The 25,005-nt window shown below is 46.8% G+C and overlaps 1 protein-coding gene and 1 long non-coding RNA gene across 11 annotated transcripts in view; one reads left to right on the top strand and one right to left on the bottom strand.

The window, feature by feature from the left end:
- LOC120954839 (uncharacterized) overlaps positions 1 to 25,005 on the bottom strand; it is a 42,810-nt gene that overhangs the window by 11,302 nt on the left and 6,503 nt on the right. For 6 of the 9 annotated variants that reach the window (XM_040375086.2, XM_040375089.2, XM_040375079.2 and 3 more), the window contains exons 3-7: positions 14,598 to 14,799; positions 4,023 to 4,034; positions 2,268 to 2,451; positions 1,161 to 1,223; positions 407 to 708 (exon numbers count right to left, since the gene is read on the bottom strand). In XM_040375086.2, coding sequence (XP_040231020.2) covers positions 407 to 708; positions 1,161 to 1,223; positions 2,268 to 2,451; positions 4,023 to 4,034; positions 14,598 to 14,799 — 763 coding nt within the window. The remainder of the gene's footprint in view (positions 1 to 406; positions 709 to 1,160; positions 1,224 to 2,267; positions 2,452 to 4,022; positions 4,035 to 14,597; positions 14,800 to 25,005) is intronic. The other 3 variants (XM_040375087.2, XM_040375085.2, XM_040375084.2) reach the window with 3 other exon arrangements.
- Positions 10,137 to 11,873, top strand: LOC125907554 (uncharacterized). Of its 2 annotated transcripts, XR_007452770.1 has the most exons (4): positions 10,137 to 11,336; positions 11,409 to 11,560; positions 11,641 to 11,712; positions 11,793 to 11,873. It is a non-coding gene; the product is annotated as an uncharacterized LOC125907554 (long non-coding RNA). The 2 variants fall into 2 exon arrangements; XR_007452771.1 differs by lacking the exon at positions 11,641 to 11,712 and having other exon boundaries at positions 10,142 to 11,336.

Raw genomic sequence — 25,005 nt, 5'->3', positions numbered from 1 at the left:
CTACCGGGGTTGTTGTTATAATATGATAAATCAAACCAAAGCGATGTAGAGTATAGTGTTTCTGCTTGTGTTTTCTGTGGTGGTGTTGTGCTTTGTATTATTTAGCTCGTGTAGTTGCATTTAATTTCTATTTGAAATTCTTGTAAGTGTGTGTGTATCTAGTAGCATAGCAGTGAGAGCAGTTTATGTTTTTGTTTTTTGCACATCCTCGAGCATTACAAACAACACAACAGAGCGTTACAAGTAATGAAATTGGCATATGCTACACTAAACAACACACACACATAGGCGCGCACACACCGCACACACACACACACATTTCCGGTCTCTGATCCGGCCATCCTTCGAGACCACGGCGGGGCCCGCACGCACGCACACACTACATGATAAAAAGTTCGTCCCTCACCTGCGGCAGGTAGGAAAGGCTCTTGGTACTTTCCGCGTACCGATTAACGGCCCGCAGTTCGTCCAGCGTCATGTGATGCTGCGATCCCGACCGCGTGTTGGACGACGACGAATGGGACGACGAGGAGCAGCTGGACTTTTGCACATTGAATATCCCCGGGCCTTCAAGCGACACAGAAAGCCGAGCGCATGATTCAAGCAATGAGTGCTCTGGAATGATGCCGAGAGATACAGCCGAGTTACCTACGTTCGGACCGCCCGTGGTCAACAGGGCCGGCGTTGAGTGCGACTCTTCCTGGGCGACTGTAGTTGGTGTGGTGTGTGGCAGATTGTCCGATTGAAGCAGCAATCCCAGCAGGTAGGCACGGTGCCGCACGATGTTTCCGCCACAGGCGCGATGAGCAAGGATCCGTAAAAGTACAGGTTGGCACGGGGGAAGGAAAAAAACGATCGTTAGTGAAGGGTGTACAAACACACAGCTGCAAACGATAGACACATTTGTACGTAAAGAGAGAGAGAGAGAGAGAGCACCAAACGAAAACGGAGAAACGAAACATTATAAAGGAGAGTAAAACTTTCAAATTCAACCTCTTCCTACACTACCAATATGTTTAGGGTGTACGGATGTAAGTAATAATGATAAATCATAGGACATAGGTTTTGTCTCACTGCAGTTACCAAAAGATATGCTCAATTACTTAAGATGTTAGCCAACAAAGCACATTTAAGGAGTAGAAAAACAACAAAAAACATACTTAGACCCCATCGTTCGCATTCACATTGCAGCCAGGTTTTTTCGGTCTCTAAAGCTAGTTTTACTGTTGCGATGATCGACGGTCCACACATCACGATCATCATCGGGAAAAGTGTTCGGCAGGATGGGGGATGGTGATGGTGGTGGTGGTGGTTGTTGGTGTGTCGTCCGTCCAGTAGTACGAGGTTTTCCAGAGTTTTTTTTATTATTATTTTGTTTTGGTTTGTTTGGTTGTGCCCATCGGTTTTTTGGTGATGATTGATTCCAACGTTGAAGGTCAGTACGGATAAGGTAATGAAAACATGGGCGCATACATTATACACACACATAAAGACACACACACACACGCACACAAATCGCCAATGTAGAAAAAAGATAAGTTTGTGGCACGAGATTTTTGCGAGAAGTTGTGAAGAGAAGAGTTGTGTGTGTGTTCGAAACATAAAATGCAAAGGTTTGCAGGTATTGGTATTGTAGAAAGTGTGAGTTTAGAGCATTGGAAGAAATAATTTAACGAAAAGATGATACAATTAACAAAACCAGTGCGCACAAAGGTAAACAAAAGCAAAATTATGGAAAATCATGGAACAACATTAAGCGTATGTGGAAATAGGAAGTAGGGATGAAAAGAAACAAAAAGAAAGAAAAAGGTAAAATAAAAGAAAAAACTCAATTAACGATGTAATACGATGTATAAAATGGTAAACAAAATCCAACGGGGACAGAAGTGTGTAGCGAGTGTTTAAGAGAGTAGAAAATAGATGATAAAAGTAAATCTTTCTTTGCTTGAAAATGTCAACCCAAAATCATTGAACGAAATCAAACGTGCAAAAACACAAGATAAAAAAAAAACAAATAAAAATGGTGACATTTGTAGACTCAGCTTAAAATAGTTAAAATCACTTAAACAAAACGAAAACAAAAACGCAATCTACTATCTCTTATTCACACATGCAAAAACACTCGCACACATTCCGTTTCAAAAATCCGCACAACGGCATTCGGATCGGCCGGTCCGAGGAGATCGCACAACCCGACAACCCGGCCGGGCCAATCCGAGAACCACTCGATTGTATGTAGCGTCACGGTCGTGGCCAACAATACTTACATGCATAGTGCTGTTGTGCCGTTTTGCCCCGGGGCGGTGGTGGATAGCGGAACGAGCATATCCATTCGTCTTGGACGCGCAGGACACGCCCGGTCACTCGTGCATAATACTCGTAGTTGACGCGCCCGAACAGATCACAGGCAGTGAATTGTTCTATCATCTGTTTCATGATTTTGGTCGCCACCTGCAAACGGTACACGTTTATGGAAGAAAAAAAAAACAAACAGGAAAAACGGTTAGGTTGAAGGTTGTGTCACAGGAGGAAGGCACAAACAGAGGATTGGAAGAACGCAAAACAATAACGACTTTAACGGATTACACTACTACTAATCATAAGGATAAAACGATTTCCTTATTTGACATAGAATATTCGGCAGGTGAAATAACCACTAAGAAGAAGGTGTTTCGTAATTGGTACATGGATAGAGCTTACACAATACATAAGAAAGTGTGGAAGAAATGTCGAACAAGAAGGTGTGTAATAGTTGCGTGAGCGAACCAACAGCGAAAAGACAGAAGGATAAAGCAGTAGAAAGTGAGTGACAGACAGATGGTGGTAACGATGGTTCATCATCATCACGTTAGAGCAGTGAGAAGAGACCTATCGGGTAAAGGCTGGAAAGTACAGAACATAGCACAGGATAGACACTACCGAGAGAAACAAACTACAGAGAGATGGAAAGACAATGAGCAGAAGACGAACGGACAGATACACTAAATAACAAAGACGAATGTAACAGAGGACGACAGCGAGTGAGCACAACTTTGTACAGAGTTTATAAATGGTGACACGCCAAAGAAACTGTTTCGGCAGGACAATACAAACACACACACAATGCATCTGCTTTTTTTTAACTCAGACAAACATTTATAAACCCTACATGTTGGACAATGGGTCAAACTATTGATGTCTGTGACGCGCTACAGCTGCGCTAAACCAAACCAAAACATGACATGAGAGCGAGCCTTTGCAGATTGAGGTTTAGAGGCATTAGTAGCAGAGTAACATCGATAGTAAATACACAGGAATAGACAGAAGAAGGACAGATATCACAGTACGTACAAAACATATGACAAACAATACAATATAAACTGAACTGTTGTGACTCGCTTTGTGGATAGGCAACAATGAAACATATTCAGTCAGGCAAAGGTATCGCGAGAGGCCTAGGGCTTTCAAAACTACACGAAAGATGGTTAGGTAGACAAACAACCAACGATCAGATCGGCCCAGGGCCAAGCAGTCATGCAGCAGTAGTGATAGATTTGATTTTGAGAGAGTAAAAATGTCTGAACATTGTAGCGTTTTATTTTGCAATAAAGTTGGCAGTGTTCGGGATATTGTGGATGTAATGACATACAAGACAAACGTGTTTTGACGTGTGTATCTTATCAACTCTTACTTTGATAATGGATGGATGTGATGGATAGAAATGCAACTCAGACGATGATGGATGTAATTCGTGTATGAATAAACTGTTTTAAAATAATTATATAAACTACTCGGGTTACCAGTAACAAAAAGTAAGGTGAGGGAATAGTGATCAACTACAACTGCATTCCAATTCGACAGCGAAAAGTAAAGCAAATCTTGCCAATATAAACAAATGAAAAACCAACTAGCCAAAAACATGTTTTTTTTTTTGTTTCTATTTCCATGAACCAACCAAATTAAAATCGGAAAGGAAAATTATTCAATCCAGAGTATCTCCCCCATTCCTCTGAGTTTTGTTGTACGTTTTACCACCAACTTACGTGAACTTCCGCCTGGTTTATGTGATGTAGTGGGTAGTTTTGGATAGGTGGATGATAGTTGGTGAAGAGTGGTTTGGTGTGGTGGTTGTGGAAGCGCGTTAAGGTAAAAATTTCAATTTTGGAGCGCAATTTGTAGTGATTAATTGTTTTTTATTGTGGCCATCATTTTCGTTTCACACGGCGCCGCGTCGTTTGCGAAACAATTTGCAACAATTTGCAATGTCGTAAGTGAGTTGTTTACACCATTTTACACCACACCACCAAACGAGGTGCACGCACAGTGTTGTGACAGAAGATGAAGAAGAGCGTGTGTGTGAAATGTGTTTTGTATGTTTCCGTTAGCCCCAGAGTTTGGTAAGAGCATAAGCATCGTTATTATTCCCATCAGTTTAGTTACACGGGATAAACGATCGTCGAAATTGAGTAAGAGGCACACACACACACACACATAGACGAGTCAAGAGTTGACGGTTGATAGAGTTGAGCACGCGAAGTTTAGTAGGTTTCGGAAGTGATGCAGTAGTATGTTCAAGCCGAGAAGAGAAAAGGAAAGGAGAGCAAATACAGAGACGTTAAGCTTTAGAGCAAACGCTGAGAGCCCTTTTGCACAGATGATGCAGAGAATGGAGTGTGGTTTAAATGTAAGTTAATTTATGAAATGTAGAAAAACATCATTCCTGTTGTGAATATATTTTCATTGGGGAAAAGAAAAGTTTGGAATCGAAAAAAAAAACATCAAGACCTGCTGCATGTTTGAATATCTTTAACAGCATAGTTTGAAGAAACCTGAAAGCTAATGATAAAAAGCGGTGCACACATTCATTTTTGCACACCCTAAAAATAGTTCCACCCTGAAACAAACACACACGAACACAGTAAAACAAGGTGCAACAACCAGCGGCATCATTGCAAATTTACTTTCGCCTCGCGTAACCCAAATTTACTCTTCCGTGACGATACCCGCGATCTACACGAAGTCGGCGGCGCAGTATAGTTGTAGTTAACAAGCTAATAACAATGCAACAACAGCTACAAAAATGACAAAATTCTTGCACCATTCCTCCGTACGGGGGAATGCAAGAAAGTCAAAAACACAAGCGTGTTGTGTGCAAACGATAAACTATCTGCAATTGTTAAATTGATACATCCACCACACGGTTTACCACACACAGAATGTACAGTACTGTAACATAAAACGCAATACAGTTTGGCTCATCATCGTCAGTCAGCAAGTTCCGTTTTTTTTCTTCTTTTCGCTCATTAATTAACGGCATTCTGTGGCGTCTTTCTTTTGCTTCATTTTTATTCCAAACCGCGTTTCGTGCGAAAATGTATTCAAAACTAGGCTCTCTGCCACATATCGAAACGATCGGTGACTTCTGTGACTAACGGACAAGGGGACCACGAACTTCAGCCACCTAACAACAAGAGGGTAGTGCCCTGTTGGGGAAATCTTCATGCACCGAACCATGGCACAATGTGTAATGATCGAGCCAGCAGCAGCAGCAGGTGGCCGGCCGCGGCATAGATAGACCGAAGAGTTGCAATTCTAACCACCCCCAACACTATTCCCTTGGGTACTTTGGGTTGCGAAAATGGAAAGAGAGAGAAAGACAAAAATGCATTAAAACCGGTGGCATTGTGCGCGGGCGCGTCCGACGTGCCCATGAGCGGAGCCGCCGATTACAAAAACAATAGATTGTACGCGACCCACTAGCGAACCGGACATGGACATAGACACAAAGTGGAGAAGCAGCGGGTGACGATTTAGCACAACTTTGATATTTTGGCCGTTCCGGTAGCTGCACGAGCAAACATTAAAAATCAACTCCCATGACCCCCATTACAGTAGGGGCTCCCTCTACCCGTCTAGAAAGTGCACATGGGAATGGGCGAATGGGAAAGTTTTGCAAACGACGTGCGACAAAGAAATATGTGGTTATGACTTGTGCACGAACTAGTGGGTGAGTGGAGTGGTCCTATGCTCCATCGCAGTGATGTGCTGTCTGGAGCGAACCCACTTCTCCGATCCGACTCCAACTATTGTTAGTCCGATTCCGATTTCGGAAAACGGGGAACCATTACAGACGACTCCGGACGATTTCGGACGAATTCGGACGACTCCGAACGACTCCGGACGATTCTGGACGACTTCGAACGAATCTGGACGACTTCGGACGACTCCGGATTACTCGGACCCAATCCGAACCACTCCAACCCGGACGATTCTGAGCGACTATAGACGACTCCGGATGACTCCAGATGACTCCAGATGACTCCGCATGACTTCAGATGACTTCGGATGACTTCGGATGACTCTAGACGACTCCGGACGACTCCGAACGACTCTGACCCGGACGACTACAACTCCAGATGACTACAACTCCGGACGACTACGACTCCGGACGACTACAACTCCGGAAGACTACGACTCCGGACAACTCTGACTCCGAGTATTTCCGGTAGACTCCGACTTCGGACGACTCTAGACGACTCCGATTTCAGGTGACTCCGGACTACTCCGAAGAACTTCGGACGACTCCGAACGACTCTGGACAACTACGGACGACTACGAACGACTCCGGACGACTCTTTTCGATTCCGGACGACTCCAGATTACTCCAAACCACTCCGACTACCACGGACGACTACGACTGCGGACGATTCTGGGCGACTAAGGACGACTACGACTGCGGACGACTACGGAAACTCCGGTTGACTCCGGACGACTCCGGACGACTCCTGACGACTCTGGACGGCACCGGACGACTTCGCAAGACTCCGGATGACTCTGGACCACTATGACCCGACAATTATAACTCTAGAGTCTAGACAACTACGACTCCAGATGACTCCGACTCCGAGAGATTCCGACTCCGGACGACTCTTAACGACTCCGACTTCGGGTGACTCCGGACTACTGCGAACGACTTCGGACGACTCCGAATGACTCTGGACGACTCCGGACGACTCTGGCCGACTCCGAACCACCCCGACCCGGACGACTACGACTGTGGACGATTCCAAACAACTCCGGACGACTCTGGGCGACTACGGACGACTCCGGATGACTCCGGATGACTCCGGACGATTTCGGGCGACTCCGAAAATAATGCCTTCCGGAGTTGGTTTCGAAACTGTCCGAAACGGATCGGAGTCGACTCCGGATTTTTTCCAACTTTTCCCATCACTAGTCCATGGTGCTAGGAAAGGGAGGTCACTGATTTTATGACCCATAAATAGGAATAGGAAAAAGTAGGAACAGCCGATTGCCGGCGACACGATTGCAGCCCAACTACCTAACACTTATCAACCCCCCTCTGGTGAGCAGCATTATGCGCTCATTATATGCCTACACACACACACACACACTTTGAATGGAGGCCCGAAATAGGATTTGTGATTGTTTAAGCACTAGTGCAGCCTTCAAAAAACACATAATCGCTACTACAAGCGTACAATAATCCCCTGGGCTTCGTAATTTTCCAAACCCCAAAAAGGTATTAAACTCGAAATGAAAGTGAAATAATGCTACGGTTTGGTGCGCGCCCATCGGGTTAGAGATGCCGGTATGGACGGCCCGTAATAATGCGCACCCCGCCACGACGGTGGACACCACCCACATGATTTAAGGGTGAGTAGTCATAAATTATGCCTGACTTTCACTTCCGACTTTGTTCGTCCCCAATGCGATAAGGAAGCGAGCACCGGCAGCAGCTTTGAAGCATAAACTGAACGTTTAGCTGGAGAGAGGGTCGTTATTTTTTTAACTGGTTCGTGCCAGTGTCCACTCTCCCCCATTTGCGGCAATTAATTGACCTGGCGTTGGCGTTGGTCACGATTTCTGGTTGTCTGAGCAGCCATATTTTGAGCTCCAATCCAGTCAAAACGAAGAAAATCAAGCGGTTGTGTTTTGCAATCTGGCCGAGATTGGATCGACCAAATCTGCGCTTTAAGCTACTACCCGCAGCATGCGCGCGATGCCGACGATACCATCTCGTGATCGTGACCCAAAACAGACCATACTGCCATGACGTAACATGTAAATATTACACACACACACGCGCACACAGTCGTAACATCAGCCCGGTTTGCCCACTTCTCACGTGCACGAAACTGCAAGTGCGCTTCTGTCGAGAAAAAAACACGATCCGAAATACTAAACAGTTCTGCCTCCACACGAATTTCAAGCCAGAGTGGTGGGAGGAGGGGGGGGGGGGGGGTTTGGCCAAAAACTGGCAACCGCAGGCAAATGATAGTCAGGTAAGTTTCGACCTCCTTCTGCTACAATCCCACACGCGATTCGAACAGTAAAATACACAGCCTCCAACTCACTCCAAGGGAGGTCCTGCAACCCCCTAAAACCCCCCCTTAGACCAGTCGAAAAGCCATTCCGACATGCTTGCATACGCCCCTCACCCCGCTCGTAGTTAAGCAGAGGGGAAGGGGGAGAGGAGAAAGCTAAACAAACAAACAAATGGTCTAACAAATTGCGGCGCCAGCACGATTACGCCGCCCCACGGTTTGACGTCAACGCGCAAAAACCGTCACCAAATGTGCCCCCGCCAGTCCCGTCTTCTCTTGCGTAAAAAAAGGGACGCCCTTTCCTTCCTCCCTGGGGGCGAGAACGGGAAAACGGGACGAGCTGCAGCTCCCATATATTGCACACGAAGACGCGAAACGTTGCACGCGCGCTGCACACACGCGTGCACTCTGCCTCTCTCTCTCGCCGGGAGACGAAGGTGCCGCCGCCGGGCAGTAGTGTGTATGCACTATTTCTCACCTCGGATGCGTCTCCCCCCTCCCTCCCGCTTCCACGTTCGCGATCGACAATCAAACAAACAACCTTGTCACTTTAGGGCAGACATCATCGCCGCGTGAGCTCGAATGCTGCGCACTCGGGCGCTCGAATCATCGTCGTCGCGTCAATCGAGAAGCTCCTCCACGCGGGGCGCGTTTGCGTCCCCGACACTTTCGCCACATGGCGGCTGCCGCTTTACCGGTGACATTTCCCTGAGCTGCAGCAATTGCAGTACACAATTAAACACACTCGAATCGAGGAGTGCATCGGGGAGAGAACACGACAAGTCCTGCCGCCGACATTCCGATTCCTAACACAGAGTGCAGGAATACTACCGACACACGATCACGTTTGCCCTTCTTTACCTAAACAGAGGCAGGGGGGGACTTGTTAGTTTTGCATCCAATATATTTGAGTTGTCCCGTGACACAATGCTCCCAAAGCACACTCAGCACTGGTCCGCACCGATGCAGCACACGCAAGTGCAAGTGAAAAATGCAACGCCATAAATCAGCGATATGGGCGCACTTTTTCTGGAGAGTGCGAGAGGACGGCGTGCGTTATGGTACGCTGCTCTTTGAAGTGTTTGTTTACAGAAAATAAATAAAAGAAACACAACACATCGACGCCTCGACCGGTGAAGCCGAACAACGTGTCTCGTCGTCGTAACGATTGTTGTGTAATTTCGAGCGCAAATATCTATTTCCACAACGCTCGGCGAGGCGTGTCTCGCGTGTAAGCTGATCATATCTTGTAAATAGCAGCCAGCAACAACAACACGACTTTATAATATTCCAATCACACACACACACATGCACACTAATGAAGATTTATTCCAATAATAGTTTACAACCCCGGAGGAGCTGCTGCTGCAACAAGAGTTTCCAAAATTTTGCACAAAATAAAAAGAAACAAACATACATCAGCAGCAGCAGTAGCAACGGCATCAACGCCGCCACTTGAGAAACCGTGTTTCCGATTGCGCGTTTTATGCTAGGTAACGTACAACCGAAAGAAAAAAGAATTCATCAAGTGGTCGACAACCAACGAGGACGAAAAATGGCAGAACATTGACTGCCCCCCCCCCCCCCCCCCCCTGGGGATGAAAAGAAGCGAGCTACAATCCTGAGACCTGCTGGGCGGTGGCAGAGAGCAAATTGTGAAAACAAACAGATGGCATTCGAAAGAAACGGCAAACGGCGACGGATTGTTTTCCACTTAATGATGGGCAGCGGAAAAGATCTCACCTCCACGCGCTTCATCTCTGACACTGATAAAACTGGAAGCAAAAATAAAAGACGGAGCGAAAAATTGCCTACCAAATCGGCATATCGACACAGATGCGGTAGAAGGCAAGCGAGGCACAGAAGCAGCACAGAAATGAGGGCGCGCGCGTTTCCAATCTGGGCAAATTTGATTTAAAAGCATCAACGGAGGCCCGTGGGCCCCTTCAATGCGCTGCTGTGCTCTAGTTTCAACGAGCGACAAAGAAAGCGATAAAAAAGGCACAGCACAGCACACACACACACCACAAATAGAGATGGATTAATGATGGTCCTAGAACCGAGCGGGGAAAGTGTGACCCGCAAAGTGGCCTGAATTTTATTGAAAGCTTTTGCTCTTTCCAGAGTGGTTTCCATTTCTGATAATCGGCTGAAGAAGGAAAAATCATCGCAGAAGCGGCGAGTGCAATATAAAAAAAAAGTAAAATCTTCACTATTTCACCTACTGATAAACATCATAGGAAAACTACTTACAGAATAGAAAACAATCGACATACGGCTCTTTCACCAGATCATTTATTTTCCTTTCTGACTGCTGTGCTAATTATTTATTGGAAATTACGGCCCCATCAAAGCGAGGGCATTCGTAGCGTCGTGTCAAGCTCTTGGCGTGATACACCGCATGTCGTACGTTCAAGTCCTAATCTAACCACAACACATGAGTCAAAAATCACAATACTTTCAACTAGGCATGGGCAAAACGATTCTTTTCACCGAACGCGAACGAACTAGTTCGCTCACCAAAAAGAACCGAACGTGAACGACGATTCTTTCGTTCTTTTTTTCATGGGGTTTTTATTCACAAAGAACATTCGTTATTTTTTTCATTTACCCACCATAGACGCATACTGTAGCCAAAGAAGTACTCATTCTGCGGTTGAAACCAATCATTTAAAAACATTAAATAAATCAGCCCATCTGCTGTCTGGTCAACACAATCTATCGCAAAACCGACCAAAAACTAGCATGTAAAAAACTAATACGAGCAAAAATGTCTCCAGCATATATTGTACCCTATGTCTTATACACACTCAAGGATTCTATAAAAAAAAACTACTTAAACATGGATAAACATGATGAGCGCAATCAATTCAGTTCAGTTCATTCGCGAACAATGACTAATGCGTTTGAACGGGCTCGATCTATTGAATTGTATAGGTATAATTTACACACCAACAGAACACAGATCGAACACCAGTTCGAACGCGTTCGATGAATTCAGTTGTGTAGGTACGATTTCCACACCAACAGAACACAGATCGAACACCAGTTCGAACGCGTTCGATTAATTCAGTTGTGTAGGTACGATTTACATACCAACAGAACACAGATCGAACACTAACCGATCAGATCGAACGCGTTCGATGAATTCAGTTGTGTAGGTACGATTTCCACACCAACAGAACACAGATCGAACACCAGTTCGAACGCGTTCGATGAATTCAGTTGTGTAGGTACGATTTACATACCAACAGAACACAGATCGAACACTAACCGATCAGATCGAACGCGTTCGATGAATTCAGTTGTGTAGGTACGATTTCCACACCAACAGAACACAGATCGAACACCAGTTCGAACGCGTTCGATGAATTCAGTTGTGTAGGTACGATTTACATACCAACAGAACACAGATCGAACACTAACCGATCAGATCGAACGCGTTCGATGAATTCAGTTGTGTAGGTACGATTTACACACCAACAGAACACAGATCGAACACCAGTTCGAACGCGTTCGATAAATTCAGTCGTATAGATACGATTTCCACACCAACAGCACACGTATCGAACACTGCTGGACAAATTCGACGGCGTTCGAGGAATTGAGTTGTATGGGTACGATTTCAACACCAACAGGGTACATTTTGATCTCTGACGACCCGTTCGCACGGTGCGAGAAAGAGCGAGAAAGCAATATTATTTTGCACGTTTCATTACCACATTTATGTGTGCCGTCAAACACTGACGGAACGTTCGAACGCGTTCGGTGTAGTCAGTTTCTTCCAAAAGTCCTGGTCGTTCTTTTTGTTAAGAATCTCGTTCGTTCGTTCACTTTACCGAACTGTTCGAACGGTGCGATTCTCGTTCATTTTACACATGCCTACTTTTAACGTTAAAACGCGACCTATACCCACAAAAAATTACCCTATTACAAGCGAGAAAAACGTATTCCCAGTGCCGCACACACACACTCTCTATAATCCCGGTAAAAGCCCTGCCTTTTTATGTAACCTAATCGTTTACAACTGCTCCTCCGTGAAAAAAGAAAACAAATTACCCTCTTATGCATCCAACAAAAAAAAACACAAATCGCTTTGCAAATGCCGGATAATGCTTTGTGGTCGAATTGCTCTGCAACCGGTATAATGCACATTAAGAGCGTTTTAGTGCGCTGAAACCAGTTCGAGAGGGGCTTATGCCTCCTCATTCATTACAACACACACCACCAAACCCCATTTCCGCCACACACTCAAAACAAATACGGCAAAATATCACAGCCGCTCATGAGAAAATGTAATTTTATGTTTCCAGTTCACCAGCTTCGATGTCGTTCATTTGCGCACGCCATTTCAATAAAGGATAATTACCAATCGAATCGTGAAAATGACATGTAAAATGGCCACAGTTACGCTGTCCCGCCAGAGCAGAGCTGCAGCAGCAAAATGCATCATTTTCCGACACCAACAACAGAAACAAGCAACCACCGAAAACGTAACACACCATCATCGCCGCAAATGCACACGCGATCGCGGTGTTGGCGGGCGCGCACGATTTCGGATCTAATGAACTTTCCCCGCGCGCGCGCCCACTCGTCTTACACAAACATCGAAAACCGGCGTGCTTTGCGCCGAAAACGATTAAAAATTGGTTCCAGCAGTCGTCGTCGTCGTCGTCGTTGTCGGCACAGTCACACACATTTCACGCAGTTCCATCATCATCTCAATCGGCAATCGGAGGTGGTGGTGGTGTGGTGAAAGCCGGGCGACCGCGCACAAACGAAATTCGGGAAGCTAATTCGATTCGTGCGTTTTTGTGTGTGCGAGATTCGATAATGTGCTCGCAGCGCTTGGATCTATTTGGGCTTTTGAGTGGGTGAGATGATGCCGCTGCCGCCACCGCCGCCACCACACCAGTGTGCACCGATCCCGATCACGAATCGACCACGGAAAATCGCCCAGGGAGTGTGTGTGTGTGGTGAAGGATTATCGCATCCCATCTTTACCAAACCCCATGTATTGCATCATGATACTTCCTCTCTCTTTTCCACTATCTTCGTACAACACGGGGCGAGTTTTATGCTTCTCGATTTTTGTGTTTTTTTTTTTGTTCACACACAAACCAACCGATCGCCCCATTTCATCTTCGTTCCAATGTAGCAGAGAGCAAAGCAGCCGGTAGCCACCGTGACGACAACGCTATCTCCTGAACGCAACGCAACGATCATGATGGTGATGGCCGAAAGGCGGGTTTAAAAAAATGGCGCTAACGTGAAACGATTGACGGCGAAGGCAAGGGCAAAGGTATCCGAAAGAGAGAATGAACACACCCCAATCCAACCGGATCGAAGCCGGGTAATATGGTTGCGCAGAGAAAGAGAGATGTTGCGGTCCACGGCAGCGCGCACCCATTTCTTTTCATTTTTGGGGGCTATCTTTTCTTCGGCCAGCACAGGCAACGCTGTCTGTACAGGCGCGGATCTGTGTTAGGTAACATCGACACGAAACAATCGCAAATGCACAGCAAAAGCGCAGCCACCATCATAGATAGACACACATTTACAACGCCGCCACGGTTCGTCGTTGGAGAAAGAGCGCCAAAGGACACCCACACCCAGGCGTCTTGGGAAGTGCCGAAATTCGATAACCATCGTTGCGGGACGTAACAGTCCGTGTACTGCCCAACATACACGTTATAATTTTATTGGAAGGCGCGCCTCTGAACGAGCAGGCCCAACATTTTTTTCACCATAGAAGCATACAAAGTGTCAAAAATGACGCAGATTTGAGAGATCGTTGGTGCATCAAGAAGCGATAATGTTTTGATGATGAATGGCTTTTCGTTTAGTTACATAAATAAACGAACCCGGCTTATTTTTTTGCTGCTGCTGATTTTTTTTCTCTAAATCCAAACAACCGCCGAGCGGGCTTTAAAGAGACGCACGCTTTGCGTGATGCCTAAAATTTTTGAAAGTTGTGTTTCCTCCTCTTTAATACGAGAAAACGTGACAGTTTTACACAATCTATCGTGTTGTCACGTTTTTTTTTGTGCCTAAACTTAACAGGGTAAAAACAGTTCCACAAAAAATGCAATAAATCCCGGTCGTCTAGACTGAATTGTGTATGTCTTGTATCACACTATAAACATAGGAGCTTGGAGATAGAGAGATGAATAGTCTTCGTATTGTTTTACAGCATACAAAACCCGTTGCTTTTGGTTGCATCAAAACCCCGAAACAAACCCCCCCCTTCCCCCCCCCCCATTTACTCACCTTAAACCGTAGGACATCCTTCATCCGTGCCGTCTTGCCGTCGCTGACGCAGGACTGGAAGAAGCTGGGCGCCACCGAGACTCCCAGCGCTTCGCTCGTCATGCCGGTGTCGGCGCGCTCGGAGTTGCTGGCGATCACGCGGAATGTACCGAACAGCAGCACCAGCAAACGCTGTGTGTGGCCTGGCAGTGACATAAGTAGTCTGTGTGTGTGTAGGGAGCAAAAAGAAAAGTTGGGAAAAAGTTAATGAAACGTTGGCGTTGTTGCTGGGAAGTTTAAACAAAAACAGTAATTTCAGTTGAATTCGTTTGCTGTTTGAAAAGGAAATCATTTTTTGAACGTTCGCTTTGTGTATCTAAAACTGGAGCAAAACTACAATAATCTACCCGCAATCAGCATTTTTCTCTGATCAACCCACACGCAAAAGAACGCTCCACAACGTAAACAACGTCACACTGTCTAGCACGGTGAACCCGGGGTCCGAACCTTCGATGTGTAACGTCCAACCGTTTCCGGTTTATCGCGGCCAATTCAGTGTCCCTCATCAGTGTCGTGTCTGTGTGCTCTCTGTAGATGCCGGCGGAGGGTCCAACTCGATGAAACATCGGCCGCAGATTTAGAGTATCATCCGTTGTGGGATATGAGAGACGCAGAGTGTCGATCGTTTACATTTTTACCGCCCCAGTTCGATGAGTTTGCGTAGGTGTCGCTGTGTGTCCGCGCCTACACATCGCATGTACACATCGGTATGAATGTTTGAAAATTCCCAACCATCTCACAAAACCTCCCCGTAACGATTATAACACATCACTTCGAAGATTTGCCAAGTATCGCGGTCCATTACGGAGCGTTGAAGAAGTTGATAAACACTACGCAGCGCGTAACAGAAGAAAGAATAACCTCATAAATCGTGCCCCAATCAACCCAACTTCAAGATAAATAAATAATCCGCAAGCCATTGTTGGGAGCCAAACTGCTGGAACCATTAAATTGTGGAGTCATCAAATATATCCTAAATAAAACGTGTACAATGTGTCTCAAGGTTTTCAATAATCGTTTTTAGGAATTAACCTTTAAACTGAAACCGCTGAGCAAAGTTCAAGAAACGATCAAACTAAGCTCACTCACTCAATCGACAGGCTCTCGTTTGGCACTTGCGTGATCCATTGCAATCCAATCTGCCGCAAAACCCCGCGATAAGCATATTACACGCTAAGCGATGACAATCACTTAAATGCCCTCCTATCCGATAGGGTCCGACACATGGGGAGTTCGCATTTCCTTAGTGCGGCACACGACCGAAACGCAACACACCACACAAAACACGTCGGCAAATCGGAAGCCAAAGCAAGCAAAACAACGGCACAACAACACACTGCTGGACAGTACACATTACCGGTTTCGACAAGCCCTCCAAGCGTACCCTACCACCCCCTCTCTTGATGCTTGAAGTTTGTTCCGACGACACACAGAGCACCCGTGAGGGACGATCGTGAGAAAAGAGAAAAACAAAGAGCAAAACAGACCTTTGAAGAAGTACCTTTTGCTGTTCTCAACACGAGGACCCTCTCTTGTTGCAATTTACTATCGACTGGTTCTCGTTTTTTTGCGCAAGATAAGATTAGATAAGGAGACCCATTCAAGGGTGTGAGCGCCGCACAGACAGCGTAGACGTCCGGGACGTCGTACGTCTTGTTTATGTCTGTTGGCGCATGTCTCTTGGAGCGTTTTGTTCTTGTTTCTTCAATCAAAGCATCCGATAATGTTGGAGCTTAGTTTTGTGTCGTTTTATCGAAACCAACTACTCCTTTTTAGCGGAGGATTACATGAGTTGAAGACATAAACATTATCCATGGAAATGCAAGAAGAAAGCGAATCCTTTTTTTTAATGCCTGTATCGTTGCCGGTTCCGGATCACAAACTTTCCAATTCTATCAATAACTCCAAAGGCACAAAGAAAGATGCCCCACTCCAACAAAAAGGGTACATGGATTCCGAATTCCACGGAACCACACCACTCTGTCATTAATGTCGAAATTATGGCCCTCGTGCATACATGATGATACATTCACAGTCCCACCTCACGTCCGAGGACGACCTCGACCAGTGAAAACAATAATACCCTGTCGCTCAAAAGACTACACTGCTGCCGCACTTCAATCAAGTCAGTTAAAATTTACGAAGGACGGGGGCCTTCCCTAAAGGTTTCGTTCCGCGTGTGTGTCTCCATTACTTTTTGTGTGTATGGCTAATTGTGGAATGGAATTCACTTTCACCTCACGCAACAACACACATTAGGGAGGGGGAAATCTGAGACACTGGGAAATCAATCGCAATTAGTTGAAATCTTCCTACCCCGCGGAGCAGCAGCTAGAATTTGCACATCAGCTGCAGCAAGGCCCTGGTGTGCGTTCACAAACGAAGTGCAACGTTCACTTTCGCTCTCTAACGCACCCGCTAGTCATATCCTCTTGGGTTCTAAGAATTTCAAGAAGTAGCTCCGGGAGTAGTTTCACCAGCAGCGGCAGTGTGGAGAGCGCGGTTAGCGCGTTATAATTAGATCTATAATGGTCAATCACTTAATGGCAATTCCAATGCCGTTGCAGACGGGACGGGCGAACTGCAGCAAAGCACCGGGCCCGCTCATTGATGGTTACCCCCAGCAATAATAACGCGACCGTTATACCGACGCTAGACTGACTGGCGACTTCTGAGCGGTGCGCTGGTCGAGAAGGTTTAGAAACACGGCTACGCGACATCCTGGAATGAAGGCAACACATTATTATTCGGTGACATAGAATGTATTTAGTGAGAGAGCTCCAGACATGGATTCTACAGGGTGCTGCTGCTTAATCAGGACATATAAGTAGCGGTACAATTGGTTTCGCTAATGCCACGCTACATCATCCCCCGAAATCCGAGCCGAACGAGCCGTGGCGTATCGTTCGCATTGGCACTGCCAGTGCGTAGAGCTGCCGACAGACAGGTTGCCACCAGTTGATCCTCAGCATGACGACGCGAAAACGTCAACATCCGTCCATCATCGTCATCGTCACGGGCTGTTGTGAGTCGGTCGGTCGTCCGCAAGAAGCGAGCGCGACGAACGAACCGCGGGAGAAAAATCTAAACCCGCCAGCGGCACACCACGGTGAGAACGATTTTCCTCTCGGTGCGAATGGAGAGTGGAAAAAGAAGAAAAGCTGTAACAATCCCCGGGAGTGGGGTGGATATCCCCGGGGGAAATCGATAGCTGTCGGCCTGCTGTCGACGGTCGTTGTTGTTGTTGCTGCCGGGGTTGAACGGGCGATGGCGAATGATGCGAGCCAATCGTGCGACAAGGTGATGGCAGAGCACAGGCAAACCGGCAAACGCAAGAAAGCAAGCAGACACACACACACCCGACCTAGATGGCAGTTTCCCTTTTTTCTTCACATACACACCCCAACAGATCTTCTCCGGAGCATATAGACGATGCTCTCATTTTTGACAGTTTGTTGCGAGTCTTCTTCTGAGCCACTTCTGAGCCGAAGGTAAGGAAAAACTCTTCTCGCGTATCGTGATTCTCCCACTTGGAAGCTTTCCCAGGTATTCTTAGATAGATGAAGAACTATATTCTTAACATTGTTGAAGTCAAGATCTCAAATTGTTAAGATCAAGATATTCTTCAAAACATACTTAAAACATCCTTCCCGTTTCCAAAACTTAATACTTTGAATAAAAAAAAAATAAAAAAAATCGTCCCTCCAATTCCCCGATGGTTGATCTGGTCATAAAAACCAAACGCATGCTCGTAGTTTGTCGTTGAAAAAATAAAGAAGAACACAGCTCTATAAACGGAGGAAAAATTAACCTCTTAATTAAGTTCAATTTTACTACCCCATCTGTGTCGGCATACGTTCTCACGTGTGCCAGTGTGTGTGAGTGTGTGTTTGCGGGCCATCCATTGCATCCGTTCAAACCGCCTCAACACACGGAAGACTCCCATCCACACCATAACTGGTGGTTTCTGACACCCCCTAGCGTGTGTGTGTGATTCCATTTCGCTCTTCCCTTTGCACGCTGTGTGTATCCCCCCAAATGATGATGTGCCCCGGGACACACCTCAATTTCCACACACATTGAAGTACCACATAAATCGCACATCAGCATCACTCACTTACTCCACCACACACGCTTGCCCCCAAGACCAGTGTATGGCGATGTCGAAAACTAATCGAATATGGTAACACTACCACCAACACGCAACAACACCGTTAATGTGTGTAATTGTGTCTTCCGCTTAGTGTGCTGGAGGACAGGAGCAAACGAAATTAAAGGCAAGGTTGGCATGTTGGCCATAAGCATATAAGCTGGCCACGTTTGCGAACCATTCACACTAAAGGAGCAGACGGAATGAATTATGTTCCGCAGAAAAAATTGGTAGTGTTTATCACGTACTGGATTGAAGCTTTTATTGCTTGTTTAACGACAATACGATCAGATGACCGCATGGCGTAGTTGATACGTACAAAACTTTACTGCAGATGCAACTTGCGTTCAAGTCTCGATTAGATGAGAAGACTCTGATCTTCGCACAGAGATCAATCCATCAAACCAACCAACAGCAGTAACAGGCCGACGAAATTATTGGTTAACAAGCGCCCCATATAAGGAAGGAAGTAGTTGGAATGGTGATTGTGTATATATTAGGCAAGATACTAATTTTTCTTCATACTGTACAGTACTGCATAACTCTAATCCAATTTAGAAAGACATTCGTGTTCACAGACAGCGAGAGACATAGCTCGAACTCCAAAGCAAACATCAACAAGAAGCCCAAAGCGACCCAAAAGCAACACTCCATTCTGCCATATTTTTGGAGCGAAACGATTAACGTTTTCTAGCCTTATCAAATCCACACACACACACACACACACGTACCAAAACACGATCGATGTGAGATTGCTCCAAACGTTCGCACTCCTTAGCATTTAATGTTGTAACGCAACAGTAGTAGCGCTCAACCGGGCGCCTAGTACACGTCGTCCGCTGACCGAGTAACCGACCGAAAACCCGGCACCAGACCAATCGAACGAACGACTACTATGGAAATATGGACCGACAAGCGCATGTTGGCACACCACTTATCACACTTGTCGTGACAAATGGATGCAATGTCCACTAATGGACACAGATCGAGCATCACCAATAACCTCCCTGTGCTCACACAACCATCATCATCGTCGTCATGCAGACAACCCATTTTGTCTGTTGGTCGTGGTCGCCCAGTCGCGCCTTCTCTTTGGGATGAACACCGCCTGGGGCACGCTCTTCGGTTTCATGCCGCGAGAGTAGAGTACACAGCCGAGAAGTGGAAGAGTTGGAAGTACACCAACAACAGAAAATATCATTGCCGTCATGTTAGGTGCAAAAACATGGGATCAAATTCGTGTATGCCTTTCGCCGAGGAGAGTTGCAGCAAAGCGCATTTGGATATCTCTGCTTGGTTGTCGTCAAATTCGGCGCACCCGCGGCTTGGTTGTAGGGTTTTCGTAAAAACCCGTCCCAACCCAAAACACTGCGCAGAAAGGGGGTAGAGCGACACAGAGTGCTGGCACTTGGTGGCGAGTTGGTTGAATTAGAAACTAAACGGGCGTATCAAGGGATCAGGCGGCACTGCGGCTCTGCTAACGGCCGAACCAGGTGCATCCAACGAAAGGGTGTAAGCGCGGCGACAGCAGACACACCGTGCACGACCGACACCCCTGTTTGGCAGGGGGGCCCGGCCGGCCGACACCAGGCAGCAGTGGAAACTATTTCAACAATTTACAACCGCGCACCGCACACACCACGCCAAATGCGGCGACACCACCGTCTATGTCACATGCCGCAATCTGAGGCACGCGGACCAACAGTGACCCTACACACATCGTCAAGATTGGAGGGCATAGCGGAGGGTGGGGTTCTAGTAACATGTTAAGCTCTGCCCAATGCTGCACACGAACGATCTTCCCGCGCGCATGTGTTACGGCCGATCGACAGGAGGCGAAGGAATGAAATCCTTAGGCGTGCGCGCGCGACACGCACTTGTGTGCTCGTCAAGATGCAACAGCAAATTATGACGCCAGCAGCAAACAGCACGGAGACACCTCTATAATCTCCGTGCCTGTGCCTTAATCTGCCCTAAATGATCTGTGCGACGTTTGGTGCGACAAGAATAGAGCAAGAGTTTAGCCAAACGTGAAGGCGGGCACTCCGACTTCGAGATTTCTCAGCGGTCTTCCTATTGTAGGATGTATTTTTAAGCTGGCGTTGTCTCGTATTCCGTATTTCCGCATACCGCCACACACACACAATCAGTGATTCTTATCAGCGATGAAGTCCCCTTTTTTGGGATCGTAAATACATTCGCTCTATTTTTAAAAGCATGCCGTCATCCGTCATCCATCCCTCATCAGTCATAAATCGGGCCGGCGCCTTGCGGGGTTTAGCTAAGCACACACAACCACGTACTACGCATCAAACCAAGACCTCACAACGTCCACACAGCGACACGCCGTCCATGCACAATGCTAACCCATTGTGCATTGTTAGCTTTGGTAAAGCAGTCGGCCGCCGAGTTGTCGCCCAAAATTGGCAAACAATCGCTTAACCAAATAGGGACTCTTTCACTGCTAAAGTCGTGCGCTGCTACCGGTTAGGGCTTCTGCAAAGTTGATTCCAATTTTTGAGCCGTTCTCAAATATCCAACACGATCAACTGGTCTCGGTCAGCGGTGTATCAAACAGAAGGCGTGAAATTGTTCAACAGTTTATGTACATCGCCGTAATCTTCACAGTAGTACTTGGAATGCGGCTGACTGTCACAATTCTGGATATTACTGTTGACCTAACTAAAAACTAGCCAGAAATTATCAACCGATTATTTGAAGTGCAGACTCCTACGAGCTGTGTCAGTTACGACTAGTTGTCAATTAGAAGCTAACCGTAACCTTCTACGCAGTTTAGAGGAGGTTTCACAGCACCCAACTGCCTGCCTTCACACGGGCGAGCTCTACCTACGCTCATTAACGGTTTGGCATATCTCTGTGATACCAACCATCTCCCCCACACACACACCTGTACCTACGTAACACTACCTCTGCTTGCCTCGTTTGCAACACATCGTGTCTCTGGGCCTCTGGCGCGCCCAAGTTGCTGCAGTTTGATGCAGCAACTGGGCAGAAAACCACAAAAACAAGGCTGCACACAGCAAGAATCGAAAATCTAGTCACTGGGCGCGCATTGTATCCAACATTTCTTGCCCAACAAATGTTCGGGCCAGATCAGTGTATTGGAGCGCGACTTGACTTTGGAGGGCGGGTTTTGACTGACTATTTAACACATCATTCCATCGTTTCTGTGTGTTGCAGCAGACAGTATGGCTGGGCAGACATCTAGGTGGATTGATGCAATAGAATCCAGCCACTAATAAGTAGTCGCACAGCACAGCGCACATCAAACACGTAGAACAGCGAGCGCGCGCTCGCGCTTCTCTGATGCAAACCCTCCAAAGCCTCAATTCCTAGAGCGGCATTGCGACATCGAGCGGCGAAGGTCAGTGCGACGTTCTTCTCCGCCGAGTGGATCAGATCGGATCCTCTCTGCTCAGTTATCAAATTAAAATCAAATAACAAAGTCATTGCTCCACCGCTTTTGGGTGTGCACAGCAGGCCGACATCCCCCCCCACTCTCACGGTCGTCCGCAAAACGAGGGCAAACAATAATCGGACCGCTTCTGCCTTGGGAAATATCGTGACGGGCCTCTCCTTCCACCCATAAATTGGGATGACCCCAGCGGTAGACCGAGCCTAATAAGGCAATCTAATACACAGCACGGGAACAATAACACGGTTGCTGGTTGATGTAGGAATAGATGTTTTTGTTTGCTACCGTACATCTTTCGACATCTCTAGCTCCAAAATGTGTCTTCTGTATGACTCAGAAAATTGCAAACAACTTGGAGCATAACAAATGGTGGCATCTCTCTCAAGAGGTACACCACACGTTTGTTCCGGACACAATGCCGATATCCATATGTCATGTCCAGAAAGGTTAGGGAATACTTCCAGAGTCATTAAAATGCATTGCATGCTGTCTTCGGACAATTTGAGGTAACTGCAACCGTTTGCAAGATTTGCTTTCCACATCCACGATTATTCGCCGGTAGAGGTTACAAGGGGCGACGACGGCCCATTACCCGATGACTAATCGAGTTAGAAGCAAATGCATCGAGATGTATGCGCTCTTCCAATCCAACGACTGCCCCTCTATCCGGAGTTATGATTTTGAGCCCATCTCACCACGGACGAAGGCGAAGCGATGTTGAAGCAGTTGCGCTTGTAAAATACCAAGACCCCACACGCCTGTGGGTGCAATAAAAACGTACACACACACACACACAGTTGCGCTCCCCGCAGCCAAAGAACGGGTTAGAAAGGGATTTCATACACACACACACACACACTCAACACACATATGGGCAATGTTGCCGTTTTCTATTCTTACCCCAACGACTGCAACGACTTCCCACATTCTCATACACGCGCGTTAAAGTGAGAAATATTTCTAGTGCCCCTAGAGTAACATCGCGGGAAGGATGAGGGGGGGATTGCATATACATACAACCCTCGGGTGCATTGGCCTCCAACACCAACCAACCAAACCAACTAGGTCAGTATCCATGCAGCGCGGTGTGCGCGAGCGGGCGCCTGGTTCGGGGCGTACACACCAAATGTCGATATTGTGTAAGCAAACACAGGGTGGGTACATGTTTCGTCGTCTCGTCGTCGCAATCTCTTTCTAAACTGAACGAAAAAAAGTCCAAACTAAGGCGTGCAACAGCAGCCGAAGCAGCCTGCTTTTGCTGCCGCCTTCGTTTTTCACCCCCCCAAAACCCCTTTTATGCCTCACATCTGTTATCGCTTCGGTTCGACGTTTCGTTCCAGGTTCCGGGACCACAATCCGCCCGGTTATTAAGAACATTGCGTGATGACTTCAACCTACATGTACGAGCAATGTTTTTTGTTATTCTAAGGGACAGTTCCTCACCCGTTGCTTGCAACGAGACAAATTTGCGCTCATAAAACGCTCATTTTAAACGGTTCAAACGACCAAAGCGACTGGTGCCTGGTCTTGCAATGCGCATTGTAAAATGGGTCAGTATTTGCAGCAATGCGACGAGCATAACGGAATAACGGGCAACAACACAAAGATCCTATTTTTATCAGTTTTGAGACAAATGCATTCGCAAAACGCATGTGATTTGTAGTGGAGCGCTGAGATGCTGCTCCCAGACTCGGGGTCGTGTCGTGCAGCACCACACAACAAGCATATGCGTTCTTCTATTCGTTTCATAGTCACTGAAACGGTCAACTCTACACAGCCTAAGTGATAAGACCTCGGGCGGACACTCTACAGGCGCTTGATGTCTCGGTGCGAGGAGGAGCGAAATTAAATTAAAGCCCTACTTTAAACGCCCCTTCATCTCTGTACACTGTTGGGAGGGAGAGAGAGACACACACGGAGACGCAGGACGCATAATTCTGGAAACCATTAACCGGCTGGAATGCGACCATATTACCCTTCTCTCTAGCGTTCGTTCTTGGACAACCCCTCGCCAGAACGCACATATAAAAGCGTCATTATACTGGTGGGGAGCGCACCAGTAGTTGATTGATATTATTAGACGTTTGGCTTGAATTGAGATTCCTCCTCCAGTGTCCGTGCGTGTGTTGGTGGGAGTTCTTGATTGGAACTCCAGCCGTTCGCTGCTCGAGAGGGTTCCAGCTGCCGTACAAGCTGCCCGAAACCTGGGACATTGGTTGTGAGTGGGCTTTATGCTAAGTAGCTACACAGACAGGCCAGTCCGTGCAAACCCCTTTTCATCATCTCTTGCCAGTGTGTCTCTGAGCAAGAACTCTGGGCGACTAACAAAGTGGATGTAGATTTTTTTTGGTGTTGCCTCTCGATCAATTCGCCCCCGGGGGAGAGTTAGGTATGTACTAAGCCACTTCATGCCGCTTGCAAACCATTAGCAAGCGTAATGCAACAGGTGTGCGGCCCCCATAATGCCACACGTCTTCTTGAGAGTAGCTGGCGTGCTGAGGGCGTAACCTCGTTACAGTGTTTTCCAAACCACCGTGTGCATTGAATTATCTCTTTGATGTCTGAAAAATACGAAACAATCATAAACCATATATTCCACATTGTAACGTTCAGAAGAAAAAACTTACACAATTTCATAAGCAATTCCTCCCCCAAAGGGGCTCAAATTACAACCGGAAGTAAGGCCCCGATTACGATACCCACACATCGGTTCCGATTCGCTGGGTTCTCCACCCTCCCCCATGAGTACGTTCAACTTTAGTGGCACTGAAAGTCGAACGGGC

The sequence above is a fragment of the Anopheles coluzzii genome, chromosome 3 (genome assembly GCF_943734685.1).
Source record: "Anopheles coluzzii chromosome 3, AcolN3, whole genome shotgun sequence".
Classification (NCBI taxonomy): Eukaryota; Metazoa; Arthropoda; class Insecta; order Diptera; family Culicidae; genus Anopheles; species Anopheles coluzzii.
Note: the sequence above shows the minus strand (reverse complement) of the source record. Positions and strands in the feature narration are given on the sequence as shown.